General features: G+C 34.0%; 1 protein-coding gene across 12 annotated transcripts in view; it reads right to left on the reverse strand.

Annotated features, from left to right (window-relative positions):
* Positions 1-12336, reverse strand: part of LOC136163454 (sodium channel protein type 3 subunit alpha) — an 83437-nt gene extending 71101 nt beyond the window's left edge. For all 12 annotated transcript variants that reach the window (XM_065927884.1, XM_065927878.1, XM_065927874.1 and 9 more), the window contains exons 1-4: positions 12073-12336; positions 6194-6312; positions 4640-4729; positions 302-430 (exon numbers count right to left, since the gene is read on the reverse strand). In XM_065927884.1, the coding sequence (XP_065783956.1) occupies positions 302-430; positions 4640-4729; positions 6194-6312; positions 12073-12336 (602 nt within the window). The remainder of the gene's footprint in view (positions 1-301; positions 431-4639; positions 4730-6193; positions 6313-12072) is intronic.
* Between the last annotated feature and the right edge of the window lie 863 nt (positions 12337-13199).

Here is a 13199-nt window from a genome sequence, read left to right on the forward strand (position 1 = left end):
AATATGAACGTTTGTTTGAAAAACTAATTAAAGTACAGTTGGTGGTATTAAATTTATAGTCAATGAATAACTTCATTTTGATGAAGTAGAAGACTATGACATTAAAGTAATTCCATTTATTGCTCATTTATCAGATACATTTACCTTGCAATATATATTCTAATATGTATTCTCAAAATATATGAGGCATATAGTTAATTTGGTTAACAAGCAAACTCTACATTTAAAATATGTCACAACAACCTGTTGTGCTACAACTGTTTCATGCCTTTGAGCTTAACATGCTTTTAAAAATACTCACGCCATGACTATGACACTGAAATCCAGCCAGTTCCATGGATCACGAAGGAATGTAAAATCTTCTAAGCAAAACCCTCTTGCCAAGATTTTTATAAGTGACTCAAAGGTATAGATTCCAGTGAATGTGTACCTAGGAAAAGCATCCAAACAAAAATTAACAATTTCATTTGAAACGTTAAAATATAGCAAATCTGATTCTTTTGTGGTTTTTCAGTTCACTAAGATGGAATTCCTTGTTCCCACCTACAAAAAAATCTACTAGTTTAGGCTTATGAGTAAAGGGTTAAACTGAAGAGATAATACTTTCTACTAATAATCTGATCTTGTTTAAATATTTAGGTTTGATGGTAATAGTTTCATGTGTTTTATGGATAATCATCAGGCTTGATCCTCTAGAGTAACATTGTTCAAATGAAATTTAATACAAACTACATATATAGTTTTCAAATTTCTACTAACCAAATAAAAAGAAGAAATGAGTAAACTTAATTTGCATGTTATATTTTATTTAAACCAATATGTCTAAAATGCTATCTCTTCAACAATTAAAAGTAGCCACATTTCAAGTTTCAGATTTCAAGCTGCATGTGTTTACCTTCTCCCTCACTAGACAGTATAGCTCTAGAGGTAACATTTATTGGATTTGTTTATTTATAATAAAACATTTCATTCAGACTTCTTAATGATTAGAATAATTTGGAAGATATTTTATGTATCTAATATCAAAAATGAACTTCCCCTTTATATCCTTAAGATTCAGGCATAACGCTGTAAATCTGCTTCTCTCATATGTTCACCAAAAATTTACAGTTCATTAGTATTCTATGTGTATGTGTCTACACAACTACCAAAATTCAGGGACAACAAAATTCCTGAATCTAACCTCACATCAGTTACTATCTCTATGCACTTGGGCCAAATCATTTCAGTTCAGTTCAGTCGCTCAGTCGTGTCCGACTCTTTGCGACCCCACGGAGTGCAGCACGCCAGGCCTCCCTGTCCATCACCAACTCCCGGAGTTTACTCAAACTCATGTTATTGTGTGAGATGCCATCCAACCATCTCATCCTCTGTCGTCCCCTTCTCCTCCCGCCTTCAGTCTTTCCCAGCGTCAGGGTCTTTTCAAATGAGTCATTTCTTCATATCAGGTGGCCAAAGTATTGGAGTTTCAGCTTTGGCATCAGTCCTTCTAATGAATATTCAGGACTGATTTCCTTTAGGATGGACTGGTTGGATCTCCTTGCAGTCCAAGGGACTCTTATTTAAACATGCTCAAATTAAAATTTCAATCCCCCAAATAGTGAAATACTTTTCTATTTGCTGTTTGGTAGAGCATTACCAGCCCTCTCCTTTGAATGTTGACAATATAAGTTATTTCTGTGTCTTCCAAAAATAGTTGGGAGAGAGTATTTGTTTTTCAACATTGTATTCCTTTTAAAAAGTATAATCTAAATTTGTTCTTCAGAATACTTCACTCAAGCCACAAAGATTGAATTTACTTTTATTAAAATTCACTATATTTTCCAGTCTACTAGTGTTTTTTACATAAAAAAGGGAAATTATTTTTGGTTTTTTTTTACTGTAGAAATTTCTCTCTTATGAGGGAGCAAAGAAATCACAGGAAAATGTATGTCAGAATCTTCATGTCTAGTTTTCCTAGGAATGTTCTTTCTCTTTTTTAAACAATGCAGTTGATTTCATGAAGAGTAAGTATAATTGCTGTCTTTACTTATTATGAAGTAGCTGATTTTATTAGGAAGAGAGAGAACTTCCAATGCCAAGCTTATGGTTACTTGTGTTTTGGTTTGAATCTTTGTATATTTACATATAATCGCCATGATATTTCTGTTTGGAGAGATTCCTAGCATTGCAAAAGACCATGAGACAGCTCCCAATGTATGCTGTTTATCATATTAATAGATAGTGCACTATGGTTTATGCTTAGGCAATTCTAAGTTATTTACAGGGTTGTTAGGAGCAAGATTACAGTCCCTACTCCTATTTCTGTTTTTGGGAAAGGAAGACAATTTGTGGGGACATTTGGAATATATGGTGAGGGTTGATAGCTATCCAAGGAAGAGGGTCTTAGAGCTTAACATTTAAGACAGCTTTGCACAGAACAGGTGTTCAGATACACCTGTTAGAAAACTAGATTGAATGGGTCAGTGAGAATCAAGGGGGACCTTGATTTTTCCTGGCTCTGACACCACTAGGTCCTTAATCATGCTATTGATTCTGTTACAAGGTGTTTTCTCCCTGTAATTTTGATATCTATAGAAATGATTTGCCTTACATAATATGACTCTCACTATATAATATGGTCCTCGGTATGCCATCTCTTTGGATAGGGAAGATTTCTGCTATCAGTGACTTGTATTTTCCTGTCAAAACTGACTTTTCATTGGACTCTGTTTTTTTAAGGTTTTTGTTGTTTGTTTCTTTTACTGTAATCACTAATATTTTGCTTGTTTTCCTGCTGCCTTGCTGTCAGATGACTAGAGATAATTGATTAGGAAACCTGTGCAAAGTTTTCCAACTAAACAGTGTAAGTCAAAAGGTTTTGTAAAGTTGACTTTTCATAATGGATATAGGCATCTCTAAATAACTTAAAAGAAAACTGCATACTCAAATAATATTTGTGTCCCCTTTACCTGCCTTTTAATAACATTATATAAATAAATTCATACATGTTTTAGTATGTCAATAATTTCTGCAGGGAAAAATACATACAGAATAGTTTTATACAGGTATACCCACTTGTTACTCCCAAATTGTAAATGGTAAGTGAGAATTCTGTTAAATGGATTGCCTCAACATAAGAACTGGATTCTCTACTAAAATGATTTCTAGGGAGCTTTTTCAATCTACTGTCAAAAAAGTCTTTAATTTGTTAAATCACTGATGAATGACGGCTTAGAATGATTCTGTAAATTCTCATAGAAATCTATAAAAAACAGAAATGAAAGTGTCAGTATTTGTTATAATAGCTTATCTCCTATTGGACATTACTTTAAAAATATAACAGTAAGAACATACAATTTTCTTTTTCACTAAAATAAATACCTGGTCATTGTATTAGCCTATTACATAAATAGACTGTTTAAGCTAAATACCTTCTGTTTCACTAAAAAAAAAAAAAAAAGGCATGTTTCTTTCACGAATAATCTTATATGTGATTGACAAATTGGGGAATAATGCTGTTAAAATGCAAAGATTTTTAATTAAAGCACAGTTTTCCTCAGCACATTAATATTTTAAAATAATCAGGGGCAGCTTTTCCTTCACACACAGTTTTTCTCAGCATATTAGTGTTTTGAAATAATCAGGGGCACCTTTTCATTCACACTTATATAAAACATCCTAAGCAATAAAAGACCTTAATACTATTGCAGAAAAATTGACAGAAGTTCCTTCTTTAGTGCAAGCAGAGTGTAGTTTAACATGCCCAAAATACGGTGCTTAGTTCTTTCCCTCTGTATTAAAATATTGAATCAAATGTTTTACTTTGATGATGTCATTGCCAGAGTCTCCATTTCAAGGGAGGAAGGACAAGGCCCAGGTCTAAGACTGCAGAGAGGTTGCTGGCTAAGACTTTAGGTACAAATGTCCACAGAGATTTAACTGGGCCAGTGTCTTTTTATTGGGATTGTTATGTTTTTCTATTAGTATTCTAATGACAAAGTTTTAAAAGTTATGAGAGATCTGTCCATAATCACGTTTTCCCCTTAAGCCTTGTTATTATTTGAATATGGTTTTGCAAAGACATTTTGTTTCCTTTACAGATTTGTGATGTTTCTAGCACATATGCTGTATCTAAATAATCTATGTATCTAAATATAACTAAACATCAAAATAACTTAAACACCTAAGTGTTTCTTTTAATATACTGATATAGTGTATAACTGCATTGCCTAGTGATATAGAGCTAAACACCTAAATCAATTTTATCAGAATATAACAATAGTAGTAATATACTAGAATCAGATAATTTTATTTATGCTCAAATGATCATTGTATTTTATCTAAAATGCAAAATTGTGATTCAGTCTTAACTTCTATGATAAATGATTATTTAGCTTACCAGCTAGTATATATAATTTAATAACCTTTCTTAATCAAATGCTATCACTTGTTGGAAGAAATATCTATCTCATAGGAGAAATACGTCTCCCCCTCAAAAAAAAACTTCCCTTGTTTTTTCCATATTACGCAAATAATCATTTCTTAGAAGTGTTTAGTTTGACTTCAAAAAGTGGAAACCATAAGTCAGACCATAGTTAAGAGATTGCTAGAGAATTTGAGTGTGCATTTCTCATTCTAAGAAATCATTTTTACTTACTCTACATTCTTTGTCCAGTCTGGAGGGTTACTCAAGGTCATAAATACACAGTTGGTCAAGATAGTGCACATGATAAGCATGCTGAATAAAGTAGATTATAGTTAAGGAATAAATGCTAGTACAATATTGTGGCCATTTACAAATAATCCAATACAAAGTAACCAAGTTAACCTGTAAAATTAATCTTACTTATTTGATTTAATTCAATGACAAAGAAAAAAACGAAACTCCAAAGTCTGTCGTATATTCTTTGTATTCTTGGTTCATTGTTTTTTTTATTTTGCATCATTCCCTCACAAAACTGAATTCAATAGGAAGAGATCTCTGAAGTAAATGGGAATTTTCTAGTGTAAGTCTAAAAGTTATACTTCAGATACCCTTTAAAATTTCCACTGATGGACAAAAGGTTAATGAATGGAATATAATAAGCCTGAGAATGCATAGCCCTGTGTATTCAAGGATTACATTGATTGATTCTACTGTAATTAGGAACTCTAGTAGCCTTACAGTGATGGAACTTGTTCTTTTAGCATTCACCACATAAGAATAGAGGGAGAGATAAATTTTGCTAATGAGCTAGTTTTATTTTCTAACTTTTAATTTTCACTTGGGAGTACAGGAACTTATCAGGACATTTAATTATCTTTCTGTATCTTGTCCATACCATACCTAAATACACACTGTTTTTAAACCCTCTCTAAGAATTAGCTGTGGTTGTTTCTCTTAGAATTTCAACCCAGTCTTCACCCTAAGAAAACTTATAATTACATTTTTTGAAGTAAATCTTTCTGTTTTAAAATGTAAATATTTTCCAATATCAAACCATAGAATGGGAGAATTCAAAAGTCCTCTTTTCCCTGTCTCTAGGTTAACCCTGTCTCTTTTGTCTCTCTTTTAGTTTTTATGTTAACCTGTTTTGAATCAGTTTGTATAAGGTGCCTATTTTGGCATCTCTGAAGATCACCTTTCTAGTTTATTATCAGTTCTTGAGAGTTTTCTTGAAATCCACACCTATTATGTCATTTTACATAGTTTTTGACTGTCATTGTAAGTAGTTTTAAGTTCAATGATTTTTAAATAGATATTATCAATCAGATGCATAGATACATAGCAGTTTAATAAATATTTACTGAAGGAAGAAAAGAAGGAAGGAAGGGAAGTCCAGGTGATGATGATACAGAACCAATTAAGACACAAAAATTTGAACTTTTGGAATACAGATAATAATACTAAGCACAGTAGGCTATGCTTCTTTAATGGTGGTTATATATGGTCTAATTGAGGTTAATAAAAGTTTGAAGGAGATTTGTTGCTGTTCCTGTGACACAGTGTGTTTCATTTACTATCATAGTTGTATTTTTACTCCTAGAATCATAATTGTCATCTACATAATTCTTGTTATAAATAGCAGAAAATCAATGAGTACAATAGGTTAAACAACAAAGTTACCAATTAATCGGAAAGAATCATATATATATATTATAAAAAGAATGACATTCTTTATAAAATCAGCTACTAGAAACAACATTTAGACAATTCACATAAAAAGGATATGAATGTACCAAAATCTTAATAGCAATTTTCCTAATAGGATTTAGTGGAGTTAAAATATACAAGGCAGAGGTGGCACTGAATCGGAAAATTGCCTTCCCTTTATTCAATACTATAAAAGTCTGAAAAAGAACACATGAGAAAAAATTACTAGATTAGACATGTGGCTTATATGAAGAGTTTACACACATAAAAATTTTTACCTGATTTGTTTGAACTTGTTTAAGCCAGTTTGTATAAGTATAAACATATTAGATATCACTTTTTCTCCCCTAAATTAACATTTAACTACAAATAAAGATACAATGTACTATTATCTAATCTGTCTCTCAGGTATCAACTTCCCAATACACACTAACGATCCTACACAAAATTTGTATCAAGTTGTAAATTAACTTTGTGGACTGTAATTCTATTTAAGGCTTACCATCTGTCCCCAGTTTTGGTAACTTTTCAGATTATTCTGTACATACTGCTATTAAAATGATCTTTTATAAATATTTTAATTATATCAAATCTTTTAACTCCAAAGTTTATGAAGCTATTTTCCCTGTGGTAGTTGTCCTACTTTAAAATGTTCAAACAGGCTAAATAAACTGGTTTTGCTTCTTCTATAGATCTGCTGTAATACTGAAAAGGACCAGCCACATTAAGAATTAGGCTGAAATGCATCATTTGACGGAGAAGGCAATGGCACTCGACTCCAGTCCTCTTGCCTGGAAAATCCCATGGATGGAGGAGCCTGGTGGGCTGCAGTCCATGGGGTTGCTACCAGTCGGACACGACTGAGCGACTTCACTTTCACTTTTCACTTTCACGCATTGGAGAAGGAAATGGCAACCCACTGCAGTGTTCTTGCCTGGAGAATCCCAGGGACGGGGGAGCCTGGTGGGCTGCCGTCTATGGGGTCGCACAGAGTCAGACAGACTGAAGCGACTTAACAGCAGCAGCAACATCATTTCAAAGGGCATTCTGTCGCTAAATTCCTATGACCTGAAACCTATAGTCATCAATTTAGCATTTAAGCTGGGCTTCCCTGGTGGCTCAGATGGTAAAGAATCTGCCTGTAATGCGGGTTCAATCCCTGGGTTGGGAGGATCCCCTGGAGAAGGGAATGGCTGCCTACTTCTGTATTCTTGGGACTTCCCTGGTGGCTCAGATGGTGGTTACCTACTAGGTCTCTCTGGAATCATCTTTTCTTTTCCCACCAAAGCACCTTTGTTCCAGCCAATTCAATTCACTTGTCAATCCCACTTAGTATCAACTTCTTACTCTGATTCTCAAGATGAGTGTCATAGAATCCTAGAGGAAGGAGGCACCTGAGAGGTCATGTAATGCAAACTTACTTTTGTTCAGGTCCATAACAGACCTGACAGTAAGGTTCCACCTACAATGACCCACTCTTATATCAAATGTTCTTAGTCCTGTCCACATGTTAGAATCTCCTGGGGTGATCTTAAAATTGCTATTATGTGGGATCCACCAGAAAACAACAGAATTAATTTCTGGAGGATGGGCATAGACAATGGTATGTTAGACATTTTCGCCTGGTGATTCTTTATGCAGCCACGGGTTGAAAATCCCTACTATTCAGGAATGTCCTCAGCTGTCAAAATCATCTCCACCATTATGTCGTTCCAGATAAATCACACTGCCTTTTGATCACTCCCCAATTGTTTCCCTTTTCCAGTAAGTCTTAGTATATTAATATACACACATTGGCATGCTGCTTGTAATTATAGTCAAGCAGCAATTATTTGTAGAGTTCATTCCACTGAGGACTTGCTTAGAAGCTGTTATGTCATTGAACATAAAGAACCAGTTAGCTACTTTTTTTCTTTCATTTTGTTTTTACCCAGCATTTAATAGCCTGGTTTGCAAATAAACTCTTGTTTCAATTAAATGTGAGTTTACCTTTAAGACACTATTTACTTTTAAGATATCTATTCTATATAGCCATTTAGTTATGAATATGTTCTCACTATTCTCAAGTTTTACACCATCAATTTGAATGCAATTAAAATGCATTGTGATGTTGCTTGTGTGATTAAATTAACTAAGGACTGTATCCTAGACATTCATGTTCACTGACAACATGATCTGTTTGAATAGAATATTGTGAGTATAATATTTACATTTAATGAATAAAAAATGTTTATATGTAAGTATAAAGTGTAGAGAAAGCGACTTCTCTGCACGTTGCCTTTTTGTATTCAAGACCATAGACCTAACTAACTATTTTCTATGAACTGTAATCTATAGATTGGAAAAATGCTATGATGAGGGCAAATAAGCTGTTGTTTACTAGCACTGAGATTATTCACAAGGGAGAGTGGGCACTGGGATGCCTGCTTTTGAAACACAGATGCATTAAAGGATTTTTTGAATTCATAGGATTAAATCATTTATTATTATAGTCAAGCAATCTGGGTCTGTTTAGACATTAAATGACAAGTGACATGCAAAGTTTACCACAGTTTAAGGTGCAATTACTCATTTTTTAAAAAACAATATCCCTGGAAAAGCCAAATGTAACATTGAGAGGATTTTATTTTGAAAAATCTCAAAGATCAGAGTGAACAGAAATGAACTGTTTCTTTAAACATGGACACCTTGCCTCTTCCCATAAGATTAGCCTTTGCAGTACTAATGGGATTAAAAATGACATGCCTAGGGCATCTTCAGTGAATTTACTGATTCTGGAATAAAGCAGACCTTAAGAACACAATCCCAGTTTATTTCTAGAGAACAACCCCTAACAGAAAGAAAACCTTGAGTTCTGAGAAGTGAAGAATAAAAGGTTGTTGTCCTGTATGGTGAACAAATGACAAGAAAGGCATTTGAAATTTGGGGCTCTCTTGTTGAGAGATATATCAAAACTGAAAATTATTTGAGAGAATGATAGAGAAGAGATCAATAGTGCCAATTCCAAAATCTGTTCTCTAAGAAGTGATAAGTAATGATGTGACTTGAGAAAATAGTACTATATATTGCTACTAAGGTGATGAATGTTATATCTGGAAGTATGTTAAACTGGATATTATCTACTCTGGAATGGTGCTTGCTTCTTTTTTCCAGGTAAATGCCCATCTTACAGGTTCACTAAAGTTTTTACTACTTAAGGCAAGAATAAGTTCTCTGAGCAGAACCGTATCTATCAGAGAATTCAAAATTATATAACTAGTTTTTAAAAACATTTTCTTTCATTATATAATAAACACAGTATATGGTTTTGGAGCCTGACTGCCTAGGTTCACATCCTAATTTATCACTTACGGAGTGTAACTTTGGGCAAGTTACTTAACCTCCCTGTGCTTCACTTCCCCATCTATAAAATGAGGTAAATCTAGCACCTGCCTTGTCTTTCGTTGAATATTACATAAGTTATATGAGTTACAGCACTCAAACAATACCTGACGAAGTATGAACATAGCAAATTTTAGCTGTTACTACAATCACTGTCACTATTCTCAAGTTTTATCTAGTCTATTTGAATGCCATTAAAACACATTGTGATTTTGCTTATATGACTCAATTAGGTATGTAAAATTGTAACATTAATTGATGGAACCAAAGTTTCATAATGCTTTATAATTTTAAAACGCCTTTCACCTGCATTGTTCCATATAATTAACAAGCTCTATATCATATTTTAAATTCCAGAGCTTCTCCATTAGCTTCTTATATCAGCTCCTGCTGTCCCAAGAGCTATTTTCTTCAATAGCCCCTCAGTCTTCATCCTTATAGACTCTTCATAACGGAAAGCAGGGCAGACAACAGTATACATATACTCTAGATGTCTCTTAAGATGAGTCATGGCCATTATGAATAAATATGGGTTCTACTCTTGTTGTCAGACAGGGCAATAAAAACTGACTTTGTTAGCAGATAGAGAGCAATTCTGTTTCCTAGCGGCAGACTCACGTTAACCAAGCTTGAAAGCCTGATATAAAATTAAAATGCCAATCTATTTATATACAACCAGATAGATCACTGTCACACGGGTTGGAATAATTGCTGTAGCATAGCCAGCACATTCTTTCCTTTAGGCAGATCAATGGGAAGATGAATTATAATAAGATACTCTTTGTTGAGCATGGAGTCCAAATAAACTGAATTAATTAATATGGATGTTTGATGATGTCTCGATTAGGTAGCACAGTGTAGGCCCTCACCAATGAAGTGACTTTCTGAGAGGAAAGTACTTTCAGGACTACTACTAACTGAAAATCTATCTCCCGGAGAAAATATAATATTTTTCTTCATTATTCTGTTTTGCCCATCCTTAATTTTACCAATTCCCTGTCTTAAGGTGACTTCCTTTCTTTAAGTAGCAAATACTTTTAATCATGTTAGAGTATAAGTCATACCGCCATCTCTTGAAGGCATCTTTGCAAATACATAGTTTGAATCAATAATTTCCAGAGGAGAATTTTCTTCTAGTTTCTTGGGGAATATCTCACTTTCATCATCATGTGTAATAGTACAGTTACTAAATTTCAAAATTGTCTTTACCAATTCTATAGTAAAGTACTGGAATAAATTACTTTTAGAACTATATGAATATATATTATATGCCACCTTTCATGAAGCTAGTTTAAAAGGAAACAGAAAGGAACTATTTATTTTAATTGGCTGTGTAACGTTAAATAATGCGTTTTAATGCTTACTACTCCCAGCGGGCCCATGTACCAGCAGCAGTAGCCTCACTCACAAGCTTGCTAGAAATGCTGGCTCCATGGCCGCACCCCAGGTCTATGGAATCATAATCTGTATTTTAATATTATCCTCTATATGTACATAGTTTCAGAAGCACTCCTTCAGAGCAATAGGGCTAGTTCCAGGCCTGAATGGTTGTCAGTTCCTTTAGCCATCATTGATCTTATAAGTTGTATGCTGCTTAAAGAATAGTTTCTTTAGCCATTCCTTTTAAAAGGGCTGACTCTGACTAATAAAAGTGCTCAATTTTTCCTTTAATCTGTAAGCCAATAACTCTTAGTGATATTAATGTTTCTTTAGTTTCTACATGGGCCAGTTTTTATGTCTGTGAATGTGAAATATAAATCATGGTTGTAAGCTGCCAAAATAGCTAATTAGAGAACACAGGATCTATCATCTATTTTTTATACTTCCTATAAAACACTGCACAGTTGGTTTAACATCAAAAACTAGCTGATTCTGACAGAATTATATGGTTATTATAGTATTAGAAAGACATAGTCATAATTGTTGATTTAAATCATATATAGATGGAAAAACTTGAGCTTCTCTTTTTTTTGTCTTCTGTTCTTGATATTTTTTTCTCAGAGTGGTGTTTTAACAATATATAGGTGTTCTGAAATCTAACCTGTCACAGATTAAGTTTAAGAGAAACTCCCAATCAGGTTACTGGACCCAAAAAATGTATCTTTGGGTGAACATTTTTTCTGTCTTCCTATAGGAGGATGCTAAATAAAAGATTATTTATTACCCCCTAGAATACAAATCTGTCATGAAGAAACCTCAAGTCAAAGAACTAAAAAATAAGGATATATACCCTGTAACTCTTATTTCACATAGCTGTTATTCTGTTGTCTACTATGTGTTTAAATATATCACCAATAACATATGTTTTGCTTTATTGGTGTCAATTTTAATTTTGTCAATATCAGTGACTGTGAAATTGTAGAAATGGTTCATCTCTGTATCACTTCACTTTGGCCAGATCTTGACTTCATTTCTTATGTCTCTGCTGATTATATGGTACTTAAAAATAAGCGGAAATAAGTATTGTAAAATATTAAACAGTAGAAAACTTATGGTGCAGTGTATCCATGAGCCCCAGAAAAGTATATTAAAGTTCCAAGGTAAAGACTTATGGGAAGGATAAAATCAACTCTCACTTTCTTGTTGACATAGTAGGGGTCCAAGTCCTCCAGCGGCTCTGACACCATCCCTGGAGGGATGTCTCCGTAAATGAATGGAAGATTCTTTCCAGCCTCCAAGTCACTGTTTGGCTTTGGTTCGTTCTCTTCATCATTGTCTTGTTCTCTCTTGGGTTTCTTGGCTTTCTCTTCTGCAGCACGTTTTTCGATAGCAGCAAGAGATTCTCTAGTAAAAAGGCGGAAGCTTTCAGGTCCTGGGGGTACCAACAGTGCCTGTGCCATCTTTTCATCCTGCACATTTAATTACGTTTAGCTTCTTGCATAAGAATAGCCTGCAATTAAAAAAAAATGCATGAGGGTTAGGAAAGCAAGAGGATGAGAGAGATTAAGAAAATCAACCAAGGTGTTAATATTTCTTGTATTAATTATTTTAATATAAACACTAGTGCTTTTCATGCTGCACTACAAATTTTAACTTAGAAATATCATCCAATCTAATTTTCAATAAGACAACTTTATATGTCTATCAAATGTCTGTTCTGATACCTTTACACCAAAGTAGAGTAAACATTTGGTAAAGATTAGTGCCAAGAATGCGTGTCGATAAAATTACTTAGGGGCCCATTATTAATCTCCTTCCTCCTTTTATCATATCTTACTAACACTCCAAAGAAAAATATCTTAGTGACAATACAGTGGTATACCACCAACTCATAAAATCTCAGGGTAGGAAAAGAATTTTGTGTAACCCAACCACTGTTCTAATTACCAGCATCATTAAACACTGGTTCTAAGGCAAGATCTGACTGTCAGCATCGACAGAGAAGTCAAAGCTGTTTCCTTTTAGCTTTTCACTTAGTTTCCTCCTGAGGTATCTTCTGAAGCAATGCAGAATGTATTTACTTTTCCTGTCTGCTCCTCTTTAAGTATTCCAGGACAGTTTTCATCTTCTTCCTGAATCTTTCATTTGATGTAGGGTAGTAAAGGTAATGGACTGTGGAGCCAGATTCCTTCTGTTCTAAACCCTGGCTCCATCACTGTTGAGCGGCATGACTTTACAAATGTAACCCCTCAGTGCTCCAGTCTTCATCTATAAAATGGGAGTAATATGAGAACTGATCCCCCAGGTTAGTAAGGAATTAATA

This window comes from Muntiacus reevesi, chromosome 3 (assembly GCF_963930625.1).
Source record: "Muntiacus reevesi chromosome 3, mMunRee1.1, whole genome shotgun sequence".
NCBI classification, from domain to species: domain Eukaryota; kingdom Metazoa; phylum Chordata; class Mammalia; order Artiodactyla; family Cervidae; genus Muntiacus; species Muntiacus reevesi.